Raw genomic sequence first — 15,778 nt, 5'->3', positions numbered from 1 at the left:
AGGGTTGTATATGCCTACCATGTGTCATTGGAAGGAAGAGTGGTATATTTCCTTGTTCTAGCCTACAATAAAATCTCTCGGATGCACCTCTGAGTAGATGGCTAGGTTAGGTGTGCCAGGCAAAGGAGCCTCTGTCCTGTTCATTAAAGGCTAGTGGCAGATACAAAGAAGCAAACTAATTAGTAATTACAAAGTAAGTGCTCAAAGCCCAGCCAGACACCATAGAGGGATTAAAAGTCTGAAGTGACTGGAGTCTCCTTGAGGTAAGACATGAGGCAGGACAAGAGTCTTGCCTGGGCTCACTGGGCAGCCACCAGGAATGGGGTGCGACATTCCACTGAGGTGTGCAGCTGGAGAATGGAGTGCTCTCATTGGATGTGTGAGGGTCTCCTTTGTATCTTCCTGGAGATTGGAGTGGACCTGCAGGGTTCCATCTGGAACAGAATATGGAGAACATAGCTAAGGAAACCGTGTCTGTTGCCTCTCTGATTATTTTCCTTGAAAGGCAGTAGAGGTTCAGAGAAGGAATTGGCAGATACTTTAGTGGGGATTTTTTTTTTGACTGAAAATTCACTCCTCCTCAACATGAATATTTAATATTTGGGAGTCGGAAGCTGTATTCAAGCTACTCAGCCCTACTGCTGTGGCTCAAAATCAGCTCAGACGTGTGCAAATGAAAGCATGTCTGTTGAACTTGAATTTCATCTAATTTCCATAAGGTAGAAAGTGTGTGTGTATGTGTGTGTGTGTGTGTGTGTGAGAGAGAGAGAGAGAGAGAGAGACAGACAGACAGACAGACAGGTACATAGACACACACACATGCAGACAGACACACACACATACACACAGACAGACAAACAGAGAGATTAATTACAAAGGTAGAGCCACTTTTAGCTCAGAGACCATTCATTACGGATGTGCTCGGGGCGTGGTCACTGCTCTGTGGCCTGAGTGTTTACTGATAAGCAGCCTGTCCAGCATGATAAGCTCTGTGGTTCACAGACTGTGAGATGAAGAAGTCAACAGAGTGAGTTTATTTTCTCACCTCTAAATTGCCACCTGTTTTCCTGGGGTCTATTACTAGGTTGAGATGAATTTATATTTATGGGGCCCTTAAAACACTGCCTAGCATATATCAAATGCCACATAAATGCTTACTTAACAGTATTTGTGTCCTGAAATGAGAACTTTTAATAAAAAAATCAAAAGAGCCTGTGGGTGGTAAAAGCTCACTCTCTGGGTAGATTGCTAAAGCTGAACCGTTCCAGAGACAAACCTCTTAATGTAGAATGATGTCAAGTCTAATGGAAAAGGCGTCTGTAGAAGCAGGCCAGCCTCTTCTGAGCCAGAAAAGGCATCCAGGGGTGCACCTGCCTTCTGACTGCTCCCTGAGCACAAAGTGTAATAGGAGAAGGGTCTCAGTAGGGAGGAGGGGGGACAGCGATAGCCTCTTTGGGAGGGCCTGGGAAACAGTTTAGACAGGTTAATTGGTTAGAGCAGAAGGGTCTGGGAAAAGTTAGGGCTTCCCTGTTCAGACCTCGTGGGAAGTGAGAGGGTGGGAGGAAGGGAAAAGACTTGGATCGACAGCAGGGATGAAATAGCACAGGGTGGACAGCAGACAGTGGGCTGGCCTTCTCCAGCCTCCCTCCCAAAGCCCTCCCCCATGGCTGCTCTGCAGACCTGCCTTTGCTGTTGCCTTCTAGGAGTAGCACTCAGACTCCTGTGGTTCAAGTAGAAAGTGTGAATTTCTGTGACTGTGGTTTTGAAGGTTTCTGTGTTTCACAGGCCGGAAGCATGGTGCTCACCTGTCATCTTAGGGTCTGGGTTCTGTGAGTGTTAGTATCTGTGGGCACAGGCTCATTGTCTGATTCTGGCTGCTTTGATGGGAATGGTGAGGCATTTGTTCATGGGCTCCTTCGATTATTGTTGGAATCAGCATTGCAGTAGAAGTAGCGTGTTGGGTCTCCAGGAATCCACTCCACGTCTGCTTTTAGAAGTACCTTCTACCTCATTTTATATTTACAAACCACCAGTGTTTACAATAAAAAGAGCCTTTTGAGGTTAGGCTATAGCTCAGTGGTGGAGCGTTTGCCTAACATGGGCAAGGCTTTGCATTCAGTCTCAAGCATCCCCACTTCATGAAAAAAGAAGCCAACCTGTTGGTCCATTGAGTATCACAGAGGCCCCCATGGCTGCTTCATTGTCCTGGAGTAAATGTTCAATGAAAGTTTAGAACACTGGCCTCTCCTGACTTTACACTAAAATGATCTCATCAGTATTTCTTGGCGTCATTTCCCTTGAACACGTTTCCCTTGGGGGCACTGCATGGTTGCTGGGTCCCTTCTCAAAACTCCTTATCTGCTGTCAAGGATGTTATAAGTAATTTTCCTAAAATTTGCTTTAATCTTGAATGAAGTATACATTTAAGAATATATTTGCTTCTGCTGATATTATCAAGTTTTAATGGCTAGAGCTGTCTCTGGAAGAGTTCTGAGTTCAGTCACAATGGAAGGAAGGCAGTGTCTAACTTTCTGGTGTAACTGTGTAACACTCTGTCTCTTCGTGTATGCCACATAGGCTGGGATTCATCTTTTCATAGTGCACCTGCTGATCTGGGGAAAGGCCGTCTTTCCAAAGTCTGAGCACAGTATTGAGTGCCTGCCACCCAGAAGAGGTGGTGTCATTTTCCTGTGCTCATGGATTGTCACCCAGAGTGAATATCTTGTCACCTGGGAGTGGACTGCAGTGCTAACCACTCTTCTCTCCAGCACTTTTTGGTTTTACTGGATTTTTACCTGGTATTGACTTCTGTGTTTGCTTTCTTGATTTTGCTGTCTTTTCAGATCATACATCCCAAAACCGATGATCAAAGAAACAGATTGCAAGAGGCTTGCAAAGACATCCTGCTGTTTAAGAACCTGGATCCAGTAAGAGAAACCATAATAAAAGGGGGTCAGGAACTGGGCAAGGACCTGAGTTGCTGGCTTTCCAAGCTAAGGTCCCTCGGAAACTGAGTGGTCACATGTGCTTACTGGCTTGAATCTGTGGGAAGATAATGTCATGTACCTCAACCCTAGCCCTGGGATGGAGAAGGGAAGAAGAGGCTAGCCCCCTACCTAGCCCTGGATGGGGCAGGGAGGGAGAGGCTAGCCCCCTACATTCTCTATTTAGCTCAAGGCTCTTGGAAAGGTCCTCCCTGCTGCTCCCAACAGCCAATAATAGGCATCATATATCAATGCAATTAAGCTCTATGTTGCTCATGTTTTAAAGGGAGTGCTTTACTTGGCTTAAGGCAAGGGAATGTTTGATTCCTTGAAAGAATTTTTGACATCTCTAGACTCATCAGAGGGTGTTTCTAGCGTACCACTTGGTATGGGCGTGAGTGTTCAGACTTCGCCTCACACTCTGAAGTGTTCTGCTTTCTCCTCACAGTGCTTTTGCTCTCTAGTAATTTAGGGAAGAACTTCTGCTTCATTCCAAACGTGAAGAACCAACTTTTGTAGCTTACTTCGACCCTAAGTTTTCACACTCCACATTTTCTAGTTATCAGATTGATGTCTGAGAACATTAGGTCTCACTGTTTTTAAGATGAAGTTCCCCCTGCCAGAAAAATTTTGAAATATTAAGGTACTACATCATATCATTTTATATAAGGTCATGTTATACCCTGAAATGTTTATAAGATCTCCATTGACTTCTTGTATAACCTTTTATCCAGTTCTCTAAAATCACGATTTATATTTGAACTTTGGAGCAAACAGTAAAAAACTACATGTAATCCCTAAGTTCAGATTATCATATTTCTGATTGACTAAACAAAAAAATCTATATATTGCTCCATTTATTCATTTCTTGAGGGTAGAATACACATCTTTTCCTGCTTCACTTCTCTAGTTAAGTAGCATATGTCTCCAGTGCCTTCTGTATGTATCATTGTCTCAAAAAGAAAGAATGGGCTGAAACCAGAACATTCTGAATTCCTGTTTCTTCTTTATCTAGGTATGCATACTTAGTAGTAATATTTTGGATAGATTGGGTAATTTTAATAATGTGATGGTATTTAAAGACTGTCTAGGGCTGGGGCCCCGTGAGTAAAATGCCCACTATGTAAGCATGAGGACTGGAGATCAGATACCCAGAACCCGTGTAAACACCAGATGTGGTAGCATGTGCCTGTCACCCCAGCACTGGAGTGACAGGTAGATGCCAGAGACTTGCTGACAAGCCTATCTAGCCAGATGATTCACTCTATTTATCGAGAGACCCTGTCTCAAAATATAAGGTAGAGTGTGTAGAGCAAGACCCCTGAGGTTAACCTTTGGCATCTACACACGCACACAGGGACAGATAGCAGACAAATTATCTAAATCAAGTCTCATTAAAATTTCCAGCCATCTTTGATTGCTTCTAGAAAGGTGCCATTCTTATTATCCAGATGTTTAGCCACCCCGTGCTTATGCAGAGAACCTGAATTTAACTCAGCACGTCTGAAAAAGTAGGAAGAGTCTTGTTGAGAAGATATTCAGAGGGAGGGAGTAAGAGAGGCTGATGGGGATGAAATAGCCCAAACTCCTCATATGCGTGCATGAAGTTGTTAAAGATAAAAAGGATTCGACCCACTTGAAAGTTCGGAGGAGCAGACAAGTGGAGCTGGAGAAAGGTCACAGTGCCCTTGACTGTAGTTCTGTTCTTCTGGTTGGCATCATCTGCTCAGACTGAGTCTGTCTACGCAGTCCACTCACTTCACGTTTGCTCTATGCATCACTGAGCCTTTATATTTAGGGTGGGCTTATTAAGGATCCTGCACTGTTTTTACTAGAATCTTACATGGGAGAATTTCAATGCCTCCCAGTTTTAATACAACTGTGAATCCTCAAGGGTTAGTACATTTAGATACCATGATCCAGTAGGTCTAAGTGGAGCCCAAGAGCCTGCACTCCTCATGGGTGTCCAGGTGATGCTGAGGTTTCTGGCCTACATACTTCGAGTAACAAGATGAGGTCACGGTGTGAGCATGAATGCAGTTGGCCGTGTTCTCACTTGCCTGTTTTTCTAATTGTTGAACGAAACAGTTGCTAGTTAAACACGGCAAAGGTTTTGCTGTGAGGGTTTCCTGGCAATGAGGCAGGGGGGCAAGGAATACCACAAAAATGATACCAGGCAATGTACCTCTTATAAGAGATTTATTAGGGAAAGGGAATGGCATGGAATGGCTGTCTCCGAGTGGAGATGAAGACAGAAACAGGCTAGGTTGTGATGGCCGGCTTTTTGGGGATAAGGTGCACGTGAGGGGGAAGCCAAGTCGTTAGTGGTGACAGTAGCAGAGCTGTTTGGTACTGAGTCATGGAAGGTCATGTGGGGGAGCTCCAAGGAACCTAGTTTTGCAAAGTAGGCAGTTCTTAGTGTGCCCAACATAAACATTCCTGGGATGTTGTCTGCTCTCACCTGTGTTACATTTAAATTGATAACTTTTTGCATTTCATCTGCCTGGGTGTATTGGTGTCTGTCTTGCACAGACGTACAAGTGTGGTGTACACAGGTATGAGGGCATACCCATGGATAACCTCAGAGGTCATTCATCAGGAGTCATCCACCATGGTTTTTGACACTGTCTTCCTCTTCTGTTTACCTTCTTTCTACCAACTGAGTTGTTAGGCTGCCTGTATGCTCAAGGGTGTGGGGTCATCAGCTTGCACGTGGGGAGCCTTCCAGTGGCTGTAGCTTCCAAAGGAAAGTGACTGTTCTTCCCAGGAGCCATCAGTCCCAGTAGCTTGTCTGCTAAGGGCTGCGTCTGTGCAGGTAGCCACAGCTGCTCCAAGTGAATCCGTGTGTATGACAGCCACACTATGTGCAGAGGGTAACATTCCTCCCCGTCTTCGGGAGTACAGCAGAAGTGTTTGGAACAGGGGATCTGTCAGTCTTATTTGTTCCCATTGCTAAAGGGGAAATGAGGAAGGGACATGGGCTGGAACGAAAGAGTAGAGCCCATGAGGGACGGCATGATCTAGGGCCTGAACTAAGGTGTATATGGGGGGCTGTGGGGGGTTGTTCCATATGAAGTTCCCAGGCCTTGGAACTCAACAGTTGGACCTGGACCCTGAAGAAACATCTGGGATGATTGCCAGTGTCCAGCGGCAGTGACTGTGACGGCAAGACCGTTCCCGAAGGAGGACAACTCCAAAGAGGAAGGGCAAGCAGTATTTACCAGTTAGCAGAGAGTAATGTTGGCTTCTAGCTACTGTCTCATCTGAATTTATTTCCTGGAGTCATTGCTTAGTTTGAAAATTTCACACTTCTCAGACCTCAGCACATTTCCCCCTTGGACTACTACTTATTCATATATTGAAGCACAGATTTTCTAATTACCAGTGTCTTTGAAGATAAGCTTTTCATAAATATTTTAATGCTCAACTCAGTGGGCCGTTTTCCTCCTGAAATACTTTGTAATTTGAGGCTAGCTGGGACAGTTTTCCTGCACTGTACGTAGACTTTTCCATCAGTGCAGTGAATTGTTGCTGCCTCGGTGACTCAGAGCCTTTACCTAGCTCCATCTCAAATCTGCATTCTCTGGGAGAACCTGATGTGGATTTCCAACCGTGGCTGTCAGCAGCACCGGAAGCCTCTGTGCACTGAAGATTTCCTAGGTTCTCGGCACTCTGGGTAATTACGGAGAAAGTGGATTTTGAGTGACTAGAGCAGACACCTGTCACATAGAAACGATTTAAAAAGCAAAATTCTCTATTGTATTAGGAACTTTTCATAAACTGGCATTAGTGTGCTTCAGCTTTATAATTAAAAGCCATGTTTCATATGTCTGCATAAAATGGGGTTAATTCCCACATAACCAAAAATTTTACTGTAGCAATTTATTTCATTTTTCTCCATCTGACATTTAAGAGTCAGAACTAATCAGTAAAGCGGATATTTTCCCACTACCTGCCCTAAAAGAAACAAATCATAAGTAACAAGTAGAATATAGTATTAGTAAGCCATTTAATTAACCTTCAGCATTTTGGTAGGTGACCATACGTTGCTTGAGGTTGATGAACTCATTTGGGTAAAAGCTCCCCATGGGGCTAATTAGCACCATGTCAGGAAATCTCTGCTCTGTTCCATCCTGGCTCCGCCCTCAGCCCTCAGCCCATGAAGAGGAGCCAGAGCTTATCCACCTGTCACCTTCATTTCCTTGTGCTTCTCTTGAGTCCATGGGGAGAGTCAAAATTGTGTTCTCTATGTAGAGGGTTTTTTTTTTTCTTTTAATTGAGAAATTTTAATCACTACACAAAGATTTACCAAAATTCACAGTGAGTAAAAGTTAACGAAAACGAACTTTTCTATAACTGTCTTCCAGCCCCTCCCTCTCTCAGTAAACAGGGGCTTTTATGTTTAGTTCCCAGGTCTATGTAATGCATATTCAAATATCCCTTTTAACATTTTAGGGGCAGCAATGTTTAGGTAGCACTTTGCTCTGTTCTCTTCCTATTTAATGCATTAAATACCATATTTGTACATAGAGCCCCTACTTTTTACATTTTTTATTAGCTCTTTGCTGTTCTCCCAGAGGACCTGGGTTCAATTTCCCAGCACCCACAGTACATACGTGGCAGCTCACAACTGTCTGTTACTCCAGCTCCAGGGGATTCGGCAGACATACATGCAGGCAAAATGGCAATGCACATAAAATTAAAAATAAATAAAATTTTGAAAAGATACACCAGATAAAGAGCAGCTAAGCAAACATATTAGTAATTAAAAAAAATGGTGACAACCTGATTGAAAATTAGATGAAGTCTGGGGAGAGATAGATAGGTTGGTAGGGAAATGGCATGTTACATCCATGAGATGTTACTCAGGCTGGGAGATTCATATTGATTTTGCTGCAATGGGGATGAACCATGAAGACATGTTAGATAAAAGAAAACACATTTTTATCATTTTTATATTGGAATGTTCAGAAAATAGTTATCTACATAGATAATAAACAGGTCCATGGTTTCTAAGGAGTTAGGGGGACTATGAAAGTAGTCAATGACTGCTGAAGAGACACAAAGTTTCCTTTGGGGTTAATGAAAATATTTGGGGACCTCTTAGGGAGGGTTGATACTCAGTAACGTATGTCACCATGGAAACGAACAGCAAAACCACACCCATCAACATGGCCAAAATCTAGAACACTGGCACAACTAAATGGTGGCGAAGTTGTGGAGCAGCAGGCACTCTGGCTCATTGCTGGTGTGGATCCAGAGTGGCTTGTCTGCTTTGGAAGTGGGTTGTCGGTACCCTACCACATTCCAACGCCTCTCCTCTTTGTCTTCCCACAGGAGCCTAACGTTCACACTAAAGCCAGGGTACAGTAGTTCATAGCAGCCTTATGTATAATTGCCCAGTGTCAGAAGCCTCCCAGATGTTCTTCCGTGGACAAATGGATAAACTATGGTACATTCGGATAGTGGGTTATTAGTGAAAGGAAATGACCTGTGGAGCCATGAAAAGACATGGAGGAAACACGTATTAGTCAAAGAAGCCAGTCTGAAGAGGCTAACACTACCCGGATCCGTCAGACATCTGTAGTAGGAAGGGATGGGTTGGTAAAATGAGCTCCGTGGTAACCAGGACTAGAGGGACAGGAAAGATGAATGACCGGGCTCAGAATCTCACTGGGGCAGAGAACTGTAGCCATGTCCTCTCACGTGTAACTGGACTGGGTGGAAATGGTGGATCTGTGTCGGTTCAAGACAACACGAGGAGCTCTTTGGTGGGCACTAGGGATGCTGAGGGAGGCTTGTCCAAGTGTGGGGGCAAGTAGCTTATGGGGAATCTCTGCATCCCTCACCCTTTGCTGTGAAACTACATCGCCTCTGGAAACTAATGACATCTCAATGTGCTAGTTCAAGCATGCTGATTTCCACTAATTGTATCAATTAGTAGCTGTTGTAAAGGACTAGGTCTGACGTTTGCGGGGGTGGGGGTGGGGAGGATAGAATTGGAGATCGTTATGTTTGGGGATATAAGCCAGCCCATATACTTTTCATTTCCATGTGTGTGTGTGTGTGGGGGGGGGCTAGAAAGGGAATCAGCGGGAACATGACTATAACTTAGAGGGGGGAGATGGGGGGAGCCTGAGTGATATGAAAGCAGAGGGGATGACTGGGAGATGGAAAGGAAGTAGCCAGTCAGGGAGTAAGGAACAGAGGGAACATCAGCAGGGAAGGAGCATAGATATAGCTGGTAATGACGCAGTAGCAAAGTCCTGTGAGAAAACCCATTAGTTTGTACCCTCACTTCACAAAACTAGTATGAAGATGCAGCGGCTACAACATCCTTTGAGGATGGAGTTGGATTCACTGTTTTGCAGACTGAAATCCCTCTTCAAGAAGCCCTGAACTCAGCACACTTTGAAAAGCACATCTGGGGCTGGAGAGGTGGCTTAGTGGTTAAGAGCACTGACTGCTCTTCCAGAGGTCCTGAGTTCAAAATCCAGAAACCACATGGTGGCTCACAACCCTCTGCAATGAGATCTTATGCCCTCTTTCTGGTGTGTCTGAAGACAGCTACAGTGTACTCACATATAATAAGTAAATAGATCTTTAAGAAAAGCACATCTGTGCATGGGGAGTCTGCACTCCAACACTGCTACGGCTGCAGAGCTCAGTTCTTATTCGCAGTCAGGCCTTTACACTGTGAGAAAACCTCCATGAAACCCTGTGGTGCTCAGACCGGCCTTGGGGCCCGACCAGTGAGACAGAAGAAGGCTGATATATCCTTATGTGGGTCATTTCTTCCTCCACCCATTCCTCTGAGCGGGTTTTCACGTTCAGTTGTACACTTTCTGAGCATCCCTCCCTTGAAAGGGGGATGTAGGAGAACCCCCATATGTTCTGAATGTGTATGTTAGGATGATGCTGTGAGAAGTGTCACCTCACAGAGGTCACACTGGAGGCTGCACATTTGAGATCTTACTGGATGTTGCCATGATGTTTATCCCATTTGTACTTCTCTATAGCAGCAAGTGAGAATGCCTCTTCCTCATGGCAGTGCATCCCAGTGCATCCCAGTGCATTCCAGTGCATCCCAGTGCATCCCAGTGCATTCCAGTGCATTCCAGTGCATCCCAGCACAGTGTGCCGGCCTCCACAAGTAAACGCTGCTAAGAAGTGAGAGGAGTAGTGTCTTGTTTCAATCTTAATTTGTGTCCCTCTTTATTTTGGGAGAGGTTGAGCCTCTTCCAAAATTATTTTAAGGCACGCCCTCCTCAGAAGTTATTTCTGATCTCCAGGCACAGGTCTTCAGTGCCACCTGAGAGCCCGGTTTTGCTGGTTTAACCTGGCTCCTTGATGTTTCTTTTCAGCTTGAAAACGTGCGTCTTCCAGTTCTGGAAAATCTGTGCCACGTTTCTTCATTTTCTCTGTTTCCTCTAGACCGCTTTCTTTTCTTTGTTGACTTCATGGTTTGGGTTTTATTCTTGTTTTATAAACTTAAAATAATCCAGCCGGGTGGCTATGGGTCATTGGATGTTTGTCATACCTATAGAATGTGTAATGCCAAGAACAAACCGTAATTACAGTAAATGCAGACCTTGGGTTCTCAAGTCACTGAGCGCTTATAGAGTGTAACACACCTACCACAGTTCTGGGGATGTTGGTTTTGGAGGAGACTGGGGGAGTGTGGAGCCCTGTGGTCTCAGTGTACCTGGGGACATAAGACTGCCCAAGAAGTTGATTTTAAGGGAAAACAATGTCAGTCATATTTTAAGTTGGTTTTTTTTTATTGTAAGGATCCTTTTTAAATGTCTGTGTGTACGATGGCATCCCAAGCTGTCTCTGTGTGGATAAACAGCACTGTCTAAAAGCTCTGTTCTGTTCCTGTGGCATGGGGTTGCTTCGAGGCTGCCAACAAAAAGTGTATTGAAGCCTTAGGAAGTAGGGTAGCCTGTGAGCTCACCGTGAGACCTGGGAGCCTCTTCCCAGCGGTGAAGGCCTAACTTCCCAGGCACTGGGGCTTGGTGCATATATTCTATCTCTGTCCAGATAGTTTGATTTCTCTCTGATCCTTGTCTGGGAAATGAAGTCTGGGCTGCTCAGCATTGTATGGGTTAGAAGGCCTTTACGGGAAGGCAGTGACGATCTACCTGCACCTATAAACCATTCTGCTAGCTTCCATGTTATCTTGTGGCCCCGCCCTGATGGATCTCAGAATTTTAGTCTGAATGGTTTCCACGCTGTGCTCACTGGCCCCTCCAGCACTGTTAAATGCAGCTTTAATAATTCATAAAGATCTTTCCTAGAGATGTAGATGGTTGGTTTTTTGAAGAGAAACGTAATGACAGAAAGACAGTGACAGATTTCGCTAGTCATTTTGTTGTTTGTTTTGTTCTGTGTTTTGCCCTTTACTCCCCTTCAGCCTGTGTTTTGTTCCGCTTTGTTTTGGGTACTGACACAAACTGTAAAACTGAAGTTAGGATGTAATTTCACCAGGTATTTAGGGAACCTCCACACTAGTTCTAGTGATAAGAAGGGGGGGTTTTAAGAACAGCTGTCTTACAGAAGTTTGAAACAGTTCTTTACCACCCTAGTTAGTTTAGGTTTTGTAAATTTTTCCTCAAGATGTGTGATGGTTTGGTAGTTCTTTTCCATGTGAAGTGATGCTTCAAATGTTCTAAAGTAGGCCAATTATCATTACTTTCATTCAAATGTTGACTAAGAGAATAAATAACCTCATTTGTATGTGGGGAGGGAGACTACACTGTTTTTCTGATAAAACTCAAAAGGATGTTCCCATTTCTTTGAAATCTTCCACAAAAATATAAAAATTACATGATTACTCAAGGAACTTTGTTCCAGATACACATAAAGTTATTTTGTCTATTTAAAAAATAGGAACAGATGTCTCAAGTATTAGATGCCATGTTTGAAAAATTGGTCAAAGAAGGGGAACATGTAATCGATCAAGGCGACGATGGTGACAACTTTTACGTCATTGACAGGTAAGTCTTATCTGGCTTTGCTATTGGAGTTTTAAAAGGCTTCTGTGTAAAATCTTAGCAGTTGCTGTGACAACCAGCAGGTTAATCTGAGAGTTATTTCTCTTCGACCTTACTGCTGTATGGTGTGAATGTCTTGTGAATATGTACAATAAAGCTGTGCTGCTAGGTCATGCAGGGACCGCAGTTTATAGCAGAAGTGAATCTGTAAGTCACAGTTGTTTCTGTGCCTTGGTTTGCTAGCTTATATTTGGTAGGTAGAAGGTAATACTGCTATATAGTGGATGCCACTTACAGGGAGAATTGGAGGAAGACATGGTACTACTGAATCTAAGTGATGCTATAGGGCACCTGTTGTTACCACTTTTTTACAATGTTCTTATTATTAGCTGTAAAAGGACTCGGGTATTCCAGAAGGCATAAGGTAAGGAAGGAGCCTTTTTCCATGCTGCTCCAGCACCCTTTCTTTAATCAGTAGAGTGAGCAGTTATGTGTCCTTACAGAAATTGTGCAGTATTATATTTGCCTTTTGAAATGTTTTAGGGTGGTTTTTATTTTGTTTTGTTTGTTTGTTTGAGACAAGGTTTTACTATGTAGCTCTGGATGGCTGGGCACTTGCTGTGTAGACAGGCTGGCCTTCACCTCAGAAAATATTTTATTAAACAGAAAGGGTATGTGCTCTCAAGTATTGACAATCTAGTTTCAGAGATCTTTGACTGTTTTACTTAACCAGGGAGCACTGTGGTGAGTGCATGAGCCTCAGAGGGCGTTCTTTACCTTTGTGGAGTCAGGCAGTTGGTGTCCCTAGCTGCTCAGTTTTGTGAACACAGATCATCTCCCCGCCTGACCCACTACCCTCTGGGTAGAATTGTGGTCAGCTGGTAATTAGAATTCTCGGGGCTCCCTTTCCTAACCTTGGCTCTGTTTTCATATATGAACTGTGCATGTGCTTTTCTTCTTCCTTCCTTTGTTGTTATTGTTTGTTTTTGTTTTTCAAGAGATTGGATTTCTCTGTATAGCCTTGGCTATCCTGGAGTTCACTCTGTAGAGCAAGCAGGCTGGCCTCAAACTCACAGAGCTCCACCTACCGCTGCCTGCCAAGTGCTGGGATTAAAGGTGTGCTACCCCACAGCCCAGCAGTTTCATGGGTAGAATGACACTGCATGCCTTTCAGTTGGGGCGTTTACCCATTTCTCCATTCTCCTATCCTGATAGAGTCATAGTTTCGATGTTATAGCCTTCACTAACAAAACTGTTCAGAAATCCACTTTTTAAAAAAATTGACTCGTAGGTGAGAGCCCCAGGTGCCGTCCAGTTCTTAGTGGGTAATGTTTTACTACGTCTCGTCCAGTTAGATCCTGATCACCCACTGCATGTGAAACACTGCAGCTCACAGAGCAGCTGATTAAGGTCACCCACAGCCAGATCTTCTGTCACCAGCTTTGGTTCAAGCTCATTGCTCTGTCATTGCCTGAGGCCTCATCGGGTCAGGGATGGAATCAGTATGAAGAGCAGCTGCCTGATTAACAGACCTCCCACTGATGCCCTCTGCCTGTTTAGAATGGTGGATCTGGAAAACAGTGTCAGTGGCAAAATAAAGAATATGAGTGACAGAGTTTAAAATAATAGGTTAAAGGTAATTAATTGTCGGTGGAACAAATTCTAGGCTGTATCCTCGGGAGTGTCATTCTAGCCACGGATTTTATTTAAAGGCAACAGTTTTCTCTCTTATTCAGTAATATCTTTTGTTTCTGTTGATTTCTAGTCATAGTCCTTTTCTAATCCTTAAAAGCTGTTCCTGACAGGCAGTGGTGGCACACACCTTTAATCCTAGCACCTTGAAGGCAGAGGCAGGCAGATCTCTTGAGTTCAAGGCCAGCCTGGTCTACATAGTGAGTACCAGGACAGCCAAGGTTATACAGAAAAACTCTATCATCAAAACCAAAACCAACCAACCAAACAACAACAACCAATGCCTGTCCACTTTTGCACTATCATACATATCTTTGTCCAGGATTTTACCAACAGAATAAAGCTAAAGAACTTCTCCTGTCTACCTCCCAGGTACCTCAGCCAATTTTGAAGCCATGTTCTGTACTGAGTACAGAAAGTGGGAAGGTGGCCCTGTGCAGAGGGTTAGCTTAGATGAGTGTAGGGCGTGGCCACCTGAGCACAGGGACATGCAAATGTAGTCTGTGAGCCTGCAAAAAGTACCTCAAGGGAAAGCCAGCACAGAAAAATCTACAGAAAGACCAAGGCCAGAGGCTTGGTCTGAATCTCTCTCACTTTCTAATTTCAGCTTGGGTTTGACCTAAAGTGTCAAGGAAAGAGTGTTAAGGATCTGTTGACCAATATGGCCTAAGAATTCAATTCTGCTTGTAACCCAAACCAGCCATTTACAATAAATAAAGACAACCTTTGTTTGCGTTCTAGTAAGACTTTAGTGACAGCTGGCCTGGGTGCCAATTCCAACTATAGTTTATAAAAGACTAATCAGTAAATTGTTAGAGCTGTATTTCTTTTAAAAGTAGCCATTCTCTTCTGGTCTCAGAAGGGAGGAGCATTTCTTTTAGAAACAGAGTATTACATACACTTTAAAAAGTAGCCATTCTCTTCTGGTCTCAGAAACCATACATACACAGGACGGTTTTACTGTCTGAGATAAGTCCAGCTAGTGTTTGATGTATGTTCCATAGACGATTTTCTGCACACAGTGTCACCAATTTTAACTTTGTTTGTTTAGTTCCATTTGCCCTGTGCCTTGTTCCTAGTGTAGTTGATGGCCTTTTCCATAGGTCTGCAGCGGAGGAGCACACACTGTTACCAGGGGCTAGGCAGGCAGCAACAGGATTGTGTTATACAGGGCTCTTCTCTGACGCACTCCTGCACTGTAATTGTTACCTGAGTCACACTGTCTCTGATTTCCATATGAATTTATATATGTCCAACAGAGGAACATTTGACATTTATGTGAAATGTGATGGCATTGGAAGATGTGTCGGTAACTACGATAACCGTGGGAGTTTTGGAGAACTGGCCTTAATGTACAACACGCCCAGAGCAGCTACCATCACAGCTACGTCTCCCGGTGCTCTGTGGGGTTTGGTGAGTACAGCATTCGCTTGGAAGTATAACAGTAGAAAGGCAGATAACCCCAATACTGTATTTTAGTTTTAATTGGTAGTTTTATTTGGGATCACGAGTCATTGGCATTTGTTAAGCATCTGCTAGATGCTATACTGTTAGGCATAAAGTCTGCTGAATGAAAGATTTATGTCCTGTCTCTCCCCAAGTCAGGAGCTTGGATATCCTGGCCTAGGAATGACATCAGATCCAAAATGCTCCCCTCTTACCCATGCTTAAAAGCCACAAGCCACAGTAGCTGGAGAGACGGCTCAGTCACTAAGGTGTCTGCTAGACGACAGTGAGGATCTGTGTTTGGATCCCCAGAACAACGTAAAAAATTGAGCCTAGTGGCTCATGCCTGTAACTCCAGTATGGGGAGGCAGGCATGGAGACACCCAGCTCCCCAAAGTTCATGGGCTGGCCAGTCTGGCCACATAGTGAACTTCAGGTTCAGGGAGAGACCCTGTCTCAGAGCTGGAGAGTGACCCAGGAAAGACATCTGGCATCAGTCTCTGGCCCCTATCTGTATATGTGCACATGAATATGCACATACCCTCAACTAACAAGTATGAATACTGTAACACACACACACACACACCCTCACAGCCGTTTTCTTACGTAGTATAGTCTGTAAACCAGTGGTTTTCAGAGTGACCAACTGAAACTTGTTCA

At 44.0% G+C, this 15,778-nt stretch overlaps 1 protein-coding gene and 1 pseudogene across 2 annotated transcripts in view; both read left to right on the top strand.

The window, feature by feature from the left end:
• The window catches only part of LOC308419540 (actin, cytoplasmic 2-like), a 1,056,985-nt pseudogene that overhangs the window by 231,068 nt on the left and 810,139 nt on the right, over window positions 1–15,778 (top strand). The gene's annotated exons all lie outside the window — the stretch shown is intronic.
• Window positions 1–15,778, top strand: part of PRKAR2B (protein kinase cAMP-dependent type II regulatory subunit beta) — an 87,322-nt gene that overhangs the window by 59,127 nt on the left and 12,417 nt on the right. Inside the window, exons 4-6 of the mRNA XM_080915299.1 lie at window positions 2,844–2,927; window positions 11,877–11,983; window positions 14,932–15,085. Coding sequence (XP_080771425.1) covers window positions 2,844–2,927; window positions 11,877–11,983; window positions 14,932–15,085 — 345 coding nt within the window. The remainder of the gene's footprint in view (window positions 1–2,843; window positions 2,928–11,876; window positions 11,984–14,931; window positions 15,086–15,778) is intronic.

Source organism: Micromys minutus, assembly GCF_963924665.1.
Source record: "Micromys minutus genome assembly, chromosome: 1".
Lineage (NCBI taxonomy): Eukaryota > Metazoa > Chordata > Mammalia > Rodentia > Muridae > Micromys > Micromys minutus.
The sequence above is the reverse complement of the archived record's forward strand: the minus strand, read 5'-3'. Positions and strand labels throughout refer to the sequence as shown.